General features: G+C 38.7%; 1 protein-coding gene across 9 annotated transcripts in view; it reads right to left on the bottom strand.

The window, feature by feature from the left end:
* ppfibp2b (PPFIA binding protein 2b) overlaps positions 1 to 16,836 on the bottom strand; it is a 106,347-nt gene that overhangs the window by 9,039 nt on the left and 80,472 nt on the right. For 6 of the 9 annotated variants that reach the window (XM_040131868.1, XM_040131867.1, XM_040131872.1 and 3 more), the window contains 12 exons: positions 10,817 to 10,934; positions 8,016 to 8,077; positions 7,796 to 7,871; positions 7,554 to 7,636; positions 7,289 to 7,356; positions 7,130 to 7,195; positions 6,871 to 6,931; positions 6,568 to 6,615; positions 4,627 to 4,762; positions 1,474 to 1,609; positions 1,161 to 1,298; positions 18 to 168 (listed from right to left, as the gene is read on the bottom strand). In XM_040131868.1, coding sequence (XP_039987802.1) covers positions 18 to 168; positions 1,161 to 1,298; positions 1,474 to 1,609; positions 4,627 to 4,762; positions 6,568 to 6,615; positions 6,871 to 6,931; positions 7,130 to 7,195; positions 7,289 to 7,356; positions 7,554 to 7,636; positions 7,796 to 7,871; positions 8,016 to 8,077; positions 10,817 to 10,934 — 1,143 coding nt within the window. Of the gene's footprint in view, positions 1 to 17; positions 169 to 1,160; positions 1,299 to 1,473; positions 1,610 to 2,354; positions 2,388 to 3,479; positions 3,513 to 4,626; positions 4,763 to 6,567; positions 6,616 to 6,870; positions 6,932 to 7,129; positions 7,196 to 7,288; positions 7,357 to 7,553; positions 7,637 to 7,795; positions 7,872 to 8,015; positions 8,078 to 10,816; positions 10,935 to 16,836 lie in introns of all 9 variants that reach the window. The other 3 variants (XM_040131876.1, XM_040131869.1, XM_040131870.1) reach the window with 3 other exon arrangements.

Genomic DNA, 16,836 nt, shown 5'->3' with positions numbered 1-16,836 from the left:
GTACAGTATCTGTGTACCTTCTCTAAGTCCTGTGGGGTGGCTGACAGTAGAGTCTGGCCGCTGGTGACCCAGTGGCAAGCAAGGATACTGTACAGACCGAGTCCAATGTCCTCAAGCCAGTCACACACCTGCTCTGTGCTCCATTTGGAAAAAGGCATCTTCAGGTCTCTTACATGGTGAAAAGAAAGATCAAAGGGAGAAAGATGCTTTAAACACACAATATGTAATTTTCTGTCGCTATCGGGTCTCACAATCAAAACAATTACAAAATCTGAGTTTGGAGAAGTAGCGTGGGATCAGGGGGTTTGCCATGATGTGCATCAGCTTCTCCCGGTTATTATTTCTTAAGTGTTAATTGTTCAGGAGGTTTTTACCGGGAGCTAATTTATCCACCAAGATCTCCTCCTCTCCAAAACGGACCAGGCAATTAAAACCGGTAAAAAACACTGGTTAACGCAGTTTCACGTTAACAATGAGTGTTTATCCGATGCTGTTCGTTGGACACAGGATGTCTCGAGGGGGCTGCGAGCCGAGCTGCCACTAACGTTTGCTCAGCTTGTTTCTCTAACTTAAAATCCAGATGTCCAATGACTAAAATCATCCATCTTGTTAAAATATATAGTTAAAAACCACCAAGGCCTGAGACCAGAATCATAAAAATATGGCTTAAAACTGGATAAAAAGTCAATATTTAACTGCTTCTAGCAGACAACCACAATGCTGATGCATGCGCATAGGGGATATGACGCCATTGACAGGCAAATTTGAAAAGGACCGTTTCCTTGATTAAAATTACGTATATTTCTGGGTTTGCAAATTTCTGGAAACATTTAGGATAATGTATGTATTCAACTGAACAAAATATATATAACATATGTCTACTCTTTTATATTTATATATATATATATATATATATATATATATATATATATATATATATATATATATATATATATATATATATATATATATATATACACAACCACATATACAATGGGGATCTTAATGTGTTTGCCAAAGAGGAGCTAAAAAGTAATCTGAAACAGACAAGTATCTTCAGTCTAGTGTCTTTCCTTCTGTCCCCTTGAGATACTATTCACTTTATTACACACACGTACATATAGGAAAATATATGTTGGTGTATCAGTTAGCATGTGTACCGTGTGCTCCTTGGACGGGCCAGTCGTGGTCCAGCTGATGCTCTGAAGCCTCCCCTCTTGAACTCTCCCAGCCCTGAGTCGTGATCCTGGACGGGACTACCTGACTGACTGCGACGGATCCTGGTGTCAACAGAAATACTAATGAGTGTGTGAAGGAAAAATGGAAAGAGGGATAAATACTGTGAGAATGAATAATAATCATAATCATGAATATATAGGGTAGAAAATGTGTACGAAAGCAAAACATAAAGAAATTGATGTCTACATGCCATACAGTATGTGTGCATATGTACTATATATCGTCAAAACGTACCTCCCCCAGAGTTTCTTAATGCCTCTGGGACTCTTCCTGTTCTCTGGTGAGATAGTGGACTGTTGTCCAGAGTCCACTCCAGAGGACAGAGGGGACTGGTCTGAAAGGATGCACTCCTCCAGCTTCTCTGGATATCCTGCCAAAGAAAAACACAACAGGAGTGTTGATAACGTGAGAGGAAATCTGGAAAAATCCAGAAGAAAATTGGCATTTTTTGCCTCGGTATGGGCCAAAAACATGAACCTCTCCTGCTCAAGTTCAACCAACCAAGGCCTAAGACCAGAATCATAAAAATATGGCTTAAAACTGGATAAAAAGTCAATATTTAACTGCTTCTAGCAGACAACCACAATGCTGATGCATGCGCATAGGGGATATGACGCCATTGACAGGCAAATTTGAAAAGCACTACATATTTTATGGTTACTTACAGTACACCACACCAGTAATTGTAAATACAAATTCCCATTAAAAAATCATTTAAGTTTGAACAGCCCCTCTTCTCCAATCACAATAATACTGTACTTGTCAAACTCGTATTCTAACCTACAATGCATTACATTTTAAAATTACTTTCTGAGTAACTACGGAGGTGTTACTATCTACTGTCACTCAATACAGCGTACCTGTATGTTATAAATGTAACATTGAGCACTAGCAATAATTGTCTAATGGACAAATTTGGTGTATATGACCACTTGATGGGAAGTTTGTCAACTGGCAAATCTCCCAAAATTTGACTGGTTCATCCTCAAAATGGTGTAAAAAGACAACAAATAAGTCACTTTATTAAATATTAAAGGTTGACACTGGGTATATTCAACCAGTAATCACTCCTCTCAACAGGGTACTACACACTGGGGTTGAGATGCAATACCCACCAACATCATAGAGATCATGTTTTCCAGGAGATCCTGAGGCAGAGAAGGTTAATGAAGTGAGAAGAAAGGAAGTAGAATGATATTAGAGGCCAGCATTAGTCATACCCCCTTTATTTTCAAAATAAATGTTTACATGTTAAGCAGCAACATGCAAATCTACAAGCCTCAGGCAGGTGCCAAACTGGGCAAGAAACTCAGACAAACTCAGGTCTGCTTGTTTACATAAAAGTCATGTGTACTCTTTGTTAGCCTTGAAGCCTGCTTAGTCACCTGAGCTGAAAGGATGACCTAAAGAGGAATAAGAGCATTGCACAACCAGAGGGTACTGGGTTTGATTTTTGAAGCATCTTTGGAGTGAGACTCTTAACCTCCAACATGCTGAAACAGTATCCTCAAAACCCAAACCAGAGACTAAAAGAGATTTTCCCTCCTAGGTGTTGCTAACTCAGGCAATGGAATTTGGAATGGAATGGAAAGTTTTATTTTTCTCCTGTTTACTTTCAGTACATGCTTGACTTGCTCCTTCTCAGCAAAATCCTGCTTCAGACTGTTAGTGAGAGCAAGCTGTGTGAGGCAGTGAGAGCAAAGGGGGATGTCAGATTGCATCCTTGTTTATTTACTTTGGGATGTCTAAGCTAGTTGAACTGCACACAAGCTTGGATTCCTTGCCCTCTCAATGCTCTCTGATTAGCCACCTACTTTAGGCTCTGGCTCTGCATTGGTGGATACATGGGTGGCTGTGTGCTTATGTGCCTATTAGCTTTAACTGTGTGTGTGTGTGTGTGTGCGTGCGTGCGTGCGTGTGTGTTGGTTTCAGTGAATGATGTGAGACAGTCGCGCATTATCTACAACAGCTCTCTGAGTCATGAAGGATTCCTAATTATCCTTGCTTTAGAAGTCCCTGATTGTTGGTGAAAACAGTTACTCACCCTGACTGCTCAACTCTGATGTTTGACCGTGACGGGGCTCTTGTTTTGTTCAGGAGGTAACTGACATACATTTTGCTTGTCAGAAGAGTTTGTATGACTTCAAAGACAAGGCAACATGATTAGCCTGTTGAGTAAAGTCTTCTGAATATGTATTGCCAGTGTTGACATTTGAATTTCTGTTTTGAGCATACAATACCTAAAGCTGGAGCACTGGCACTCCTGCAGCGAACTGCAGCCAGAACACAAGGGGCAGGAGAAAAGGAGACAGGGCACAGAGAAGGAAGCAATTGGAGCAAATTTAGTTGACAAAGAGTTTATTCAATTAATTTATTTCTACATCAAAGGGTCTGCTCTTCCAAATTACAAAACCACATTCCCATTTAAAGGAATTCTTGAACTTACATGCTTTTTTGCTGAGAGGTAGATGAGAAGACTGATACCACTCTGATGTCTATATGGCGAGCTACAGCAAGCAGCCAACAAAGGGAAAAACCTAGCTTGAACTGTGTCTGAAAACAATTCGCCTGTTATTCCTTAGCTGGGTAGAGTGACTTCTGGTGTCCCACGACTACAAGTCTCTAGAAAGTCACTAATCCTGGCCATGCAATCCGGCAAATAACCATCCGTAAAACCACAACTTGCTGTCACACTTACAAGATACACTTATCAGCCACAACATTAAAACCAGTTAATGGTATGCTATAGCTGAATGGTATATATACAGAGTATACATAATGTAAATATATGGTGTGTATACACCTTATATATACTGTATATATATATATATATATATATATATATATATATATATATATATATATATATATATATATATATATATGGTGTATATATACAATATTTATACTGTATATATACACCTTTCATACGGCAAAACTGGTAACTGGTTTTAATGTTGTGGCTGATAGGTGTGTAACGTAATAATTAGAGGTGCTGGTAGGGGGATTTTTTTCTCCTTTGGACAAAGCCAGGCTAGCTGTTTCCCGTTTCCAGTTTTTGTTCTAAGACAGACTAACAGCTGCTGGCTATAGCTTCATTATTAGGCTACTGTAAAGGCATGAGAGTGATATTAACATTCTCATCTAACTCTTAAAGAATTAACATATTTTCCAAAATATAAGTCACGCAGATGGTTTTGGGTTTTTTTCAAAGGTTTGAGGTCTCAGTCTTTATATTACTCTGGATAATCCACAAACCTCTCTGTCAACCCCTTTCATTAGAAACTATTTTGAATCAAAAGTTTATAATAATATAATGTCTATATAGTTGATATGGTAACTGCACATAATTATATTAAAGGGATGATTAGTGATGTAGAAACTCACTCAGTCTGTTGCCCTGGTTGTGGCTGTCAACAGGAGAAAAATACTCTCCTTCTTTATTTAGCTCAACCCTGAGCTCGCTTTTTTTACTCAGTTTCCCCGGAAGAGTCTGGTACTTGCTCAGCTCCGTTTGGGGATTCTGCAGAACAAAAGAATAAAACAGTAAATCAATTGTCAAACATTTCAAATAAACTTCCATCATGTATGATGAAAGTATGGTACTGGAAGCCAACTAGCCTCAAATTACACTTATTCCAACTTTGAATTCTGCTTCTGATACTCATTAACAATTCAGAGCTCAAATACATTAGAGCTAGTGATTTTAGCAATGCATTGTATGTATATTATAGTATATCACATTTCCTCTCCATCTCTGTTCAGACTAGTCAGCCCCAACTAAATATCTTTCATAAGATAACAGTGGGGTCATATTTGATTGCTCCTTTGCTCTGTTGCATAACAGAGTGTTCCTATCGAGGTTGAATGTCTGATGATGCTGGTATCTGACCAGGCATTAAAGTCACCAGGGCTCTAAAGGAATAACAGGAGAAAGGCCAGCAGAAAGAAAGAGCAGGGAGGCAGCCATGATGCCAAACACTACTGACAGCCACTTCAAGTGGGTCTTGGCCCTTTATGCGTGTGTGTATGAACATGGTATGAATATTTTCACGTAAACCTAGAAATAATCAGAAAGTTTGAAGATTCAGAAACATTTAGGAAATATTTAAGATTCTGCCCTATTTATAGGTCAGCAATCAAATTTAAGCAAATTTGGGGCACTGACCAACTTAACTCCTTAGTACAAAAGGTCAGATTTCCTTGAGTCGTATCCTTTCGATTGAAGCATGTGTTCAGAGACACTGAGGTGGATTTGATCTACTCATCAGAGGCTCATTCAAGTAACTCAACTCGCAGCCATTGTTCATCTGTTATAAATAAGGCTGTGCCTCAAGTTTCCAGCAGATCATTTTTTTCTAAGTAGCATTGGGATATTGGAAAAATGGCAGCAGAACTAAGTGAAAATGTCAAAAGTAAAATTGTTATTCTAAGCAAAGAGCGGCTTTCTCAGTGTCAAATCATGGTTAGACTAAAGGTTTTTAAGGGGGGAGTGCATGGAACTCTAAAAGGCTTTGCAGTAACTGGATCAGTTGTATTCAAAGCACAATCAAAGGTCAACCAAAAGTAACCACACCATGAGAGGATCAAAACATCAAGCTTAGTTCCCTGAGAGATAGAAAAGTATCACAGATACGGAATTTGCTAAATAAAGAATGCAAAACTCCAATCAGCAAAAGTACTGTCAAAAATCTGTAGGTACTAAAATGCAGCATTCTGTAGGTACTATGTCTTTCTGTAGAACAAACTTGTTTTTTATAAATCAAATTCTTAATTTCCATAGCAACTGTTGACTACACACACGTTGAAATAAATATTACATTTACTACCTACACCACATCAGATTTTACCTGTCAATGGCTTCATTTGAGATATAATCATTCTTAAGTGCTTAGGCTGGTGACCCAAAACGCAGTGCAACCCAATATCAGGTGAATAATTTCATACTCCAAAATGATGGAGTATGAAAAGAATTAAAGCAAACACCCTATTGGGTTATGATTTTAGTAAGTGATCTAAGGATATTGTGCATCCTTGCATATCATCTGCATGCAAGCCTTGACTGCATGTGTCCTCTTACAACATTAATGAGTCCAATTCACTTTCAACTCAATGAAGTCTGACAAAACTCTATGTAGAAAAGGTTTTTATATAACATCTAAAAAATGTATGTTTTTGAATTTACTTGAGACTGAAGTTAAATCAAGTGGATCCTACCCCTGTGATGTAATGAACATGAATGTAAAAATGTCAGGTGTGTGTGTTTCTATATGAAGCAGCAGGTTAGGTGAAGGTTAGTTTGCGTGAAGTCATGCAGCAGATCAGTACCTCTGCCCCTACATCTGATTCACTTTCCGCTGGCTGGATCTCTACAGCCTATAGCCAACACGGACACGAGAGAGGAAAAAACACACACTTACACACAAAACCCACACAGTCACACAGTGAGATTAAAAGGAAAATAATGGGTAAGTATAAAGAATGGAGTTAGTGTATGTTTTTATCAGGTATTTAAAAAGCAGAAGTACATGTAGCAGGTTGGAGTAGATAATTAGATCATATAGATTAGATAACAGCATTATGAAAGACAATCAGTAGCAGGAAACAACAGAATAAAATGCATTAACAAACCTTTTTTAAGGATCGACTCTGTAACTCTTCAAGACTGCTGGACAGCAACCTGCACTGATGCCTGGAAAAAAGAAAAAGACTTGAGAGTTAGTTAGTTAGTTAATTATACCATCATATCATTCCTATCTGGTTTAGCACACATACTGTGTACAGTAATGCTTACACTTTAAGTTGAGTGAAAGAGACATTTCATTTTGGACAAGGTAGGACACCACAACATTCAACAGAAGTCATACAAACACAGACAGCTTCTTCTCACCATGATCCATTAAAGAAACTTGTATCTCCAGTGGACAACAGCGATGTGTCCATGGAATTCAGGATACTACAACAAATGACACAAAAAGGTAAGATTGATAGCGAGTTGTGAGATGTGTGTGTGTACATGTGTGTATGTATGTGTGTTATGCATTTATACCTTAGGTCCAATTCTCTCTGGTAAGGGGATGAAGATAACATAAGTGGAGAAGAGCCTCTTGATGATATCTATGCAGAAACAAAACACAATTTTCTTTTTTCAGCTTGTGTAAACAGTTCCTCAGCCAAAATATCAGTGTTTGAATGTGGAGAAAGGTTTCAGGAGATTAATACTATGAGATCTACCTATTAGTAAGTTTTTTGATAACGGCTCAAAATTGCTTAAAATTGTGGTTGTAAAAAAGGGAAGTAGTTTGTAATCTTACCTCTGACCTAAGGATATCAGAGTGTGCTTTATATGGGATGGTTCTGAGTTTTAAACTGCCACTCAGCTCCTCTTCACTGCTCCCTGGTTGGTAAAAACACAGAAAACAGAAAGCACAACATTACCACAATAATAGGAGAGAGAGATGAGAAGGGAAGAGAAGATAAGGTACCTTTTCCAGTGTTACTATGTTGTAGTTCAACCAAAACGCAATTCTCAGACAAGAAAGGATGGAATTGATACCCTGTGTTAGTGCCATGACCTCCCTCATCTTTCTGTGTTGGCCAAGCAGAATGGTCAACTCCTCTATACGACGATCCTATTTGTCAGCAAGACACAAATATTTTGGCGTTTATAAATCAAGTAAAGAGACTGAGCGCTTTATTTCTACAAGAACAACTCTTAAATTAGACATTTAAAATTTTAATTACATAACTAGTGGGAAAAAACAGGTTTCAATTACCTTTTCTTCATTTGAAGCTAACAGAGACTCCATCCCCACCTTTAATCTCTTGTATTCCTGTTCTAACAAACAAAAACAAGGCATTAAAATGTTATTTTGCATTCACAGTAACCTTGTGTCTAGTTAATTTAGGGCATCTGATAGGTGCCTGATGTGATGCTGGCCATGGACATGACAGGCTTGCTAATATGAATAAACAAGCAAAACAAATTCATACTGACAGCATGACTGCCCATATACCATCACCTTGCACCACTGCAGCATTTTATAATGATAGAATGGGTTTTGTGTTTAGCAATGGTGCTAATACCAACAGAAAAGCAAGATTTCTCTATTGACTTCCTAAAATTTAATTCTTAGAGAGGTTTTCATTGGCAACAATATACAGTACAAAAACACAAACACACAAACAAACCTGCGGTGAATGTAAATCAATGTCTTTTCAAATACAGAAACATGTTTTAAAGGGGAATTCCACCAATTTTACACGTAAAAATCAGTTTACTACTACTACTCAGTTTTTATAATGTCTGCTTTGGAGGAGCTTTGTCAAGCCTAAGAAAATAACCCTGAAGATGTTGTGGTGATATCATCAGCTAAACACTTTTACCTCTGCTGCATCGATTTTGACCATTCTTTTCTTCTTTCTTTTCATTCTTTCATCTTTGATGAGTCCACAAACTTCATATGGAAGTACATTACTAAATTGCTGGAGTACCCCTTTAAATTATCTGGCTTGTTGCAGTGGGTGACAGGCAAATGCAAAGAGCTAAAATCAGACATGTTAGATGGCACTGATGTACATGGTGATTTATACGTGCTTATAAAGTGGCCACTTAGAATTAGTATAGTATAGTATGACAGGACACCAATGACGCAGATGTTTGTTTTTAGTTTGTTAATGTGCCAGTATTAAAATGTAGGTAAAGACAGCAACAGTGAGTCTTAGCTCAAAAGCTAAGAGCCAGGATTCGTGCAACCAAAACAAAGAGAGAGAGAGAGAGCAAGAGAGAGGGAGATAAAAAAAGAAACAGCTTTTCACTGAAAACCATGCACATTTTCATTTCAAATGTTAATATTTGTGTCAATCAATCCCTCAACTAACTGAGGGAGGAGGAAAGAGAACACCTTTGAAGTAAAGGTAGCTGCCTGTGAGTCTGAGTGAAAGCTGCTGGGGAAAGGAGAAAAGAAATGTGACCAATACTGAAAAGAAAATAAAAAGATGTGGAGCAAGTCAGAGAATGAGAAGGAAAGACAAATGGAGATAGAGAGCTAACATGTTTGTGTGTGTGAAGATGTATTAATATGACAGCTGTGGTCAAATCTTAAACCAAACACTCTGCCACCAGACACCTGATTAAGTGATTACTTAGCTAAAACATTCAAAGTCGCCACTTTTTGTTTTTTAAGTTTTATTTAAATTAATTTTTGATTTGTAGAGATTTTAACAAAGATAATTGCAACACTTGACAACAAGATACTGAATAAATATTTGAAATTACACATCGTGACAAATATACAAAAATCAAGTTGTCAAGTGGCTGTACAGTCAGAGGAGTCTGGTTGGAAATAAGACCCATTACAACTGCACATTTGTTTATCAGATGCTTGATATACACCTCCTCTACAGCAGAAGGCAGCAGAGAGAAGAACAAATCAAGTATACAGCAGAAGAGAGAGGAACATGTTGATTAGTTGTTACGGTTATCAGAGATGACATGCATATCGCTGGCTCTCATGCACACATCCTTACTGACAGCTAGGATCTGACGTCCTTGGCCATACTGTCAGTTGTGTCAGTTGTGTCAGTTGGGGTGACTGTGGCTCAGGAGGTAGAAGGGGCAAGATAATGAACCCCAAATTGCCCCTGATGTATCATCGTTGTGAGTGTGTTTGAATGAATAGAAAAGCACTGTATTTATAAAAAAAAAAACACTGCACTAGAACACTGCGCTCCCAGAACACAGGCTTGCTTGTGGTTCCTAGAGTCTCCAAAAGTAGAATGGGAGGCAGAGCCTTCAGTTATCAGGCTCCTCTACTTGGAACCATCTTCCAGTTTAGGTCCGGACGGTAGACACCCTCTCCACATTTCAGAGTAGGCTTAAAACCTTCCTTTTTGCTAAAGCTTATAGTTAGGGCTGGCTTAGGCTGGACTTGACTTCTTTTTTCTACCGTAGTTTTGTGCTGTCTCATCTCTCTCTTCTCTCCTCCTGTTGCTTTCTGCAGGTATTTCTGCTCCTGGTGCTAGAGAGTCTGGATCTGTGACTGCAAATCACCTACTGCCCCCATGATCTTACTCAGCACCCACTGCTGCAATTATTATGATTATCATAACTAATATTATATTTAGTTTTATTAGTATTATTATTCACCTTATTATTATAATTACTAGTTTTATTATTAATCTTATTACTGTTATTACTATTTATTACAGTGCTACCCCCCCCCCTCTCTCTCTCAACGCAGCTGGTCGGGGCAGACAGCTGCCCATCATTAGCCAGGTTCCGTTCAAGGTTTCTACCTGTTAAAAGGGAGTTTTTCCTTGCTGCTGTGGCCAAGTGCTTGCTCATGGGGGAATGTTGAGTGTTTGTAAATATAACTATGAAGACTATGGTATAGACCTATTCTATATGAAAAGTGCCCTGGGATAACTTCTGTTATGATTTGGCACTATATAAATAAAATGAATTGAATGGAATTGTTTGAACGTGTGTGTGAATGGGTGAATGTGGCATTTAGTGTAAAGTGCTTTGAGTGGTCTCTAAGACTGGAAAAGCGCTATATAAGTGCAGTCCATTTACCATTTACTCTCTCTGCATTGTCATTGGCTGTGCCATTTCTGGCCAGCAGCTGGGTCTGCAGGCACTGTATTTCAGCGTCTTTGGAAGCCAGGAGCTGCTGCAGCTCTGAGATTTCTGCCTGTGGAGGATAACAAAGTAGATGTCTATAAATTATGTCAGTCTTACAGGTCATTTAATATCTAGGAGTTGTAAGTTTAAGGCAACTGGTCTGGATATGTCGTCTTAGAAACAAAAAAGAATTTTATAAGGTCTACTCATAGATCGGACAATATCAGAATTTAAATCTGTATGTGATTCACACGTTGATATCTCATGGCAGTTATGTGTGTGATATAAATTGTTGTCGATTTAATGGCTTAATTATATTAGACAGCTTTGTGAGCTGTTGATAATAAAGTGCATCTTTCAAAAGCACAGACTAGAAAAACCAACCAGGAAGTGAATAAATCTATTGTGAATCAAAGTAGGGCTATAGTTCATAAAGTCACAAAGTCTCTCTATGCCAGATGTGACTGTCATGTGACAAGAATACACACAGACAGACAGTCATTTAGAAATGGCAGTTGCAAATTGTATCAAAATCTACCATTCACAAAGCTGTACCTCCAGGACTTTGTTGCAATTCAAGCGTCTCTTTTTGTTTGAATCGTCACCCCTATTTTAAGTACTGCCTTTATGAGGTATTGTATGGGTGCAGAAATTTCAAACTGAGTATGCCATTACTTGGTCCCACTCGCATGTGCCAACAACCACCTGGGTTCTCTCCATACCAAATAATTCCACCACCACAAACTACATCATCGCTCAGGGATCAACCTGCACCAGATCTGGATGATAGACATTCCTCTCAGGACAGCAAAATACAGTATATACAGTAGTTTGGAAAGAAAAAGACAATTTCAAAGAGGCAACAACCATACCTGAAATGTACTATGCTGTCCAACATCATTAACCTAATGTTGATGTCTCACGTGACTGACATGATTGCCTTGTCGCTAACAGCTAAGGACGTGGTCACAAACACTTTTGACCACAAAATTTTCTCAGACACTTGTGTCTGAGAAAATGTTTTTCCATTTCTCATCACTCCCACTGAAGCCCATATGACTGATGAATTAAAGAATGAATTATGGTTTTGGCACAGGCTCTTGCCCGCTCCAGGCGTCCACCTGTATCAGGGGGTGCCCTGGTAACTTACAGCACATGATGCATAGCCTCTTTAGTTCAATTACAGCCAGGCACCTTTGTTGCATGTCATACCCCTAGTCTGCTGTCTTCATCTTCACTATCGACTTTCCAACAAAAGCAAAAATGTGAAAATGAAAGAAAAAATGGTTGAGGAGAATATATTCACTCATATCTACATCATAGGAAACAAAGCTGCTGAAGACCAATAGTTGCAAACAACAGGTAACAGAAAACAGGTGAGTGCATGGACTTTACCACCTCTAGAAGCTGCTTCACAATAACAGCCTAGGCCAAAGAAGCCTAGAAACTAACAATAGAAGCCCAATAAAGCGGTGAATCAGGGAAAGCCACAGAATAATTCAGAGAAACTATATGATTATGTTATTGTCATCACCTAAAGATTATTTGTTTGTTCATCATAAATCTCATTTTGATCAGCATGGTGTGTTGAAGGGCACTAATTCAACAGAGCCTTTGAAATGTATGATTTCTATTGCCTTCGTTGCTGCCCACCAGAGCGTTCCAGCCTTCGCCTCTGCCTCCGCCTTGCTGCTAGCCTCTGGGCCATCTGCCCGAGCCCAATCCTGATTTTGTATATAAAAACACCCTCACAACATCAGCCTGTCTTGTGTGTCTGCTTTTGGGTCCTTTGCCCTGAATTCCTGGCTTCATTGTAACATCTTCTGCTACTGCACATTGACGCATAAACACACCTATCTAATCCTTGTCAAAATCAGGATGTTTTACTATCAAATTTTTCTCTCCACTTCTGTGTCTCCCATTCCTTCCTACTTGAATATTTGTGATTTGAAATGAAAGTTCAGCAATCACAAGACCAACAAAAAGGAAACAAGGAGGAACAGGAGGATCAGGAGGAAGAAAAAGGAAATGCTGGTAATTCAAAATTACAAAATTAGGAAGTGGAGAAGTGTAAGAGCAAATGGATTACACTGGTAGGGAAGGGGTAGGAAAGCAGGAGGACAGAGGAAGGGAAAGTATTAGGAAAGGGCGAAGTACTAATCAGAGGAAAGGAACAAACACAGAGAAACAATGAGCAAGAAGAGCAGAAGGCAAAAGAGGAGGAAGAGAAGGAGGAAGAGAAGGCACCTGTGAACTGCGCCAGCGCTCCTCCCAATGCTGCTTCTCCAGCTGTGTGTGCTCCACAGTCAGCTTGAGGCTGGACAGCTGGGTCATGAGCGACTGGTAACACACATGGAGAGAGTAAGAGATAGAGAGCTAGAAAGAAAAAAGAAAGAGACAGGAAGAGGGTAATGACAGGGTTGATTTAGAGATGTGGAGAAAGGAAAGAAGAGCGGGAAAAAGTGAAGAGAGCAAGCAGATAGAGGTTAATAGAGAAGAATAGAGGATACAGATAGTGAACGAGGGAGAGGAAGAGAGGAAGAAGGAAGCACTGTAAGCACAGAGAAAGCAATAGCAGTTTGAACTCTTTCAAATTAACCAGTAACAAACAATGTATTAGAGGAGAAATGCTCTTTTAGCAAAGGAAATTAACTGTTTAAACTCTGCTGGTCCATTGTTATAAAGTCATGTTGTGCAATTAAGCTTTGTACTAACTCAGAAACAATTATGTTCATTTCTTAATTTTAGTTTCCAAAAGTACCGAATATGTCAGACTGACTTGGGAAACTGTATAAAATGATGCTACTGATGATAGTTCAGCAACACTCACGAAGCATTTTATTTGGAACACTTGTACATCTGCAATGATGGCACAGCAGTACAATGCATAAAATCATACAGATACAAGGTGCATTCCAAAAGTATTCAGACCCTTCAAGTTTTTCACATTTTGTTATGTTGCAGCCTTATGTTGAAATCAAAAGAATTCATTTTTTTCCCTTATCAATCTACACTTAATACTCCATAATGACAAAACGAAAAACAGAATTTTAGAATTTTTTGCAAAATTAATAAAAAGGAAAAACTTGTTATCACAAGTAATCAGACCCTTTGCTATGACACTTGAAATTTAGCCCAGGTGTCTTTCATTTCTCTCGATCATCTTTGTGATGTTTCTACACCTTGATTGGAGTCCACCTGTGGTCAATTTAATGGATTGGACATTTATTTATTTATTTATTAGAAAGGCACACACCTGTCTATATAAGGTCTCACAGCTGACAATGCATATCAGAGCAAAAACAAAGGCATGAGGTTGAAGGAACTGCCTGCAGAGCTCAGAAGCAAGACTTTGTCAAGGCACAAATCTGAGGAAGGCCAAAAAAATCTGCTGCATTGAAGGTTCCTAAGAGCACAGTGGCCTCCTGAACAGACCAATTGGGGGAGAAGGGCCTTGGTAACAGAGGTGACCAAGAATTCAATGATCAGTGTGGCTCCTCTGTAGAGATGGGAGGAACTTCCAGAAGTCATTTTGTAGCCTTCCCCAGATCTGGGCCTCGATACAATCCTGTCTTTGAGCTCTGCAGGAAGTTCCTGTAACCTAGGTTTCTGCTCTGATATGCATTGTCACCTGTGAGAACTTATATAGACAGGTGTGTGCCTTTCCAAATCCAGCCCAGTCAAAGTATAGAAACATTTCAAAGATGATCAAGAGAAATGGGAGGCACCTGAGCTAAATTTCAAGTGTCTGAGCAAAGGGTCTGAATACTTATGTGAATAAGATATTTCAGTTTTCTTCTTTTTGATAAACTTTGAAAAAAATTCTAAAATTCACTTTTCGCTTTCTCCATTATGGGGTATTAAGTGTAGATCGATGAGGGGATTTTTTTATTTTTTTTAGCATAAGGCTGCAACATATCAAAATGTGAAAAAATTGAAGGGGTCTGAATACTTTGCGAATGCACATTAGGTGTGGAGCATCAGTTCGCATCAAACATCAGAATGGGGGACAAATGTGATCTCAGTGACTTTGACTGTAGAGTTTACTCAGAGTGGTGCAAAAAACAGAAAACATTCAGTAAAAACATCCAGCAGCAGTTCTGTAGATGGATGTACCTCATTGATGAGAGAGGTCAGAGGAGAATGGCCAGACTGGCTGAAGCTGACAGAAAGGCCACGGTAACTCAGATAACCACTCTTTACAACTGTGGTGAGCTGAGAAAGCATCTCAGAATTCACAACACATCGTCAAACCTTGAGGCAGATGGGCTAAGATCACCTTGGTTTCCACTCCTGTCAGCCAAGAACAGAAGTCTGAGGCTGCAGTGGGTACAGGCTCACCAAAACTGACAGCTGAAGACTGGAAAAACATAGCCTGGTCTGATGAATATCAATTTCTACTGAGGCACGCAGATGGTACGGTCAGAACTTGGCATCAACAGCTTGAATCCATAGACCCAACCTGCCTTGTGTCAAAAGTCCAGACCTTCAAACATCATTGTTTGAATGCCACTGCCTATCTGAGTATTGTTGGTGACCATGCGTATCCCTTTATGGCCTTAATTTACCTATCTTCTACTGGTTACTTCCTGCATGATCGTGCATCATGTCAAAAAGCATAAGTCAGCCCAAACTTGTTTCATGAATATGACAATGAGTTCAGTGTACTTCAATGGCCTCCCCGGTCATCAGATCTGAATTCAATAGAACACCTTTGGGATGTGGTAGAACGGGAGAAATGCAGCATGAATGTGCAGCTGATAAAGCTGCAGGAATTCTGTGATGCAATCATGTCACCATGGACCAGACTCTCAAAGTAATGTTTCCAACATCTTGTGGAATCCCTTTGCCTAGTCCACATGACAGTATTACAGTAAATAATTTTGCAATTTATTTGTATCATGACATAGTTGTACCTCATTTCCTCAGTAGAGATTTTTCTAATTAGCCACCTTATCATTCTCTGCTGTGTGTCAGCTGCAATACAAGCTGGTTTTTAGTCATAAATTACTTACTGGTATCAAGTTATTACTTAGTAGATACTGCCTACTTGCTACTTACTAATTCTCTAAACTGTAGCTTGGTCTTTCACAAAATTATTTTGAATATAAGGTTGTTTTACTACATGTAATGATTTCTCCTTTTATATAGTTGCTATACATTCACAATGATACTTTCCCTTTCAACAGGATTTGTCATTTACATTCTTATATTTAAATGGATTAGAAACCAAGTTGCACATATATATGGCCAGAAGATTGGCTTTTTTCCAGGAGGAGTCCAGGTTGGAAAATCGGGATACAGAAACTGTGTTTTTACTATAAATGACCCTTTAAAAATTAGGTTACTGCAGAAAGCTTACTGTAACTCTGTTACTTACAGTCTGAGAGTTTTACAATTTACCATTTTCACATCTGTACAGTAAATGTGAAGCTGGTTAGCTTAGCATAAAGACTGGAAACAGGGAAACACTTAGCCTTGGAGTGCAGAAACACCAACAAGGTTTGAGGTAATTTTTAAACGGTCTCACCATTATATAGTTTGTCAAACAGAGAGCACTGACAAGTAGATTTTTATACTGTAAAATGTCCTGCTTAGTATGTATTTGGGTCACAATTAAAAAAATATATCTACAAGATCAGCATAAAGATTATGCTTTAATATTATGTGTTTATGTTCAAAAAATTATTATTGGCCAACATATTGGAAAAAAGCCAGTATTGGCCAAGTTATAGATTAATACGTAATTTTATAGGGAGTTGTGCTGGACTATTTCTTGGCTGGGAGTCCCAGGTTCCTAAGCAAGCTAACGGGGAGGAAAAGATTTCAGGAATTGTATTTTCCAAAATCTCAAAATATTCCTTAAAGTGCAGGTAAGCACACTGGCGTCATAATTATACGCTTTTATATGAGATATTACTGAGATATTATTCACAACACGTCAGTTCTCTAAGGCATGCCTAAATAGTGAA

This window comes from Xiphias gladius, chromosome 8, assembly GCF_016859285.1.
Source record: "Xiphias gladius isolate SHS-SW01 ecotype Sanya breed wild chromosome 8, ASM1685928v1, whole genome shotgun sequence".
In the NCBI taxonomy this organism is placed as follows: domain Eukaryota; kingdom Metazoa; phylum Chordata; class Actinopteri; order Istiophoriformes; family Xiphiidae; genus Xiphias; species Xiphias gladius.
This window is presented reverse-complemented; position numbering and strand designations above follow the sequence as displayed.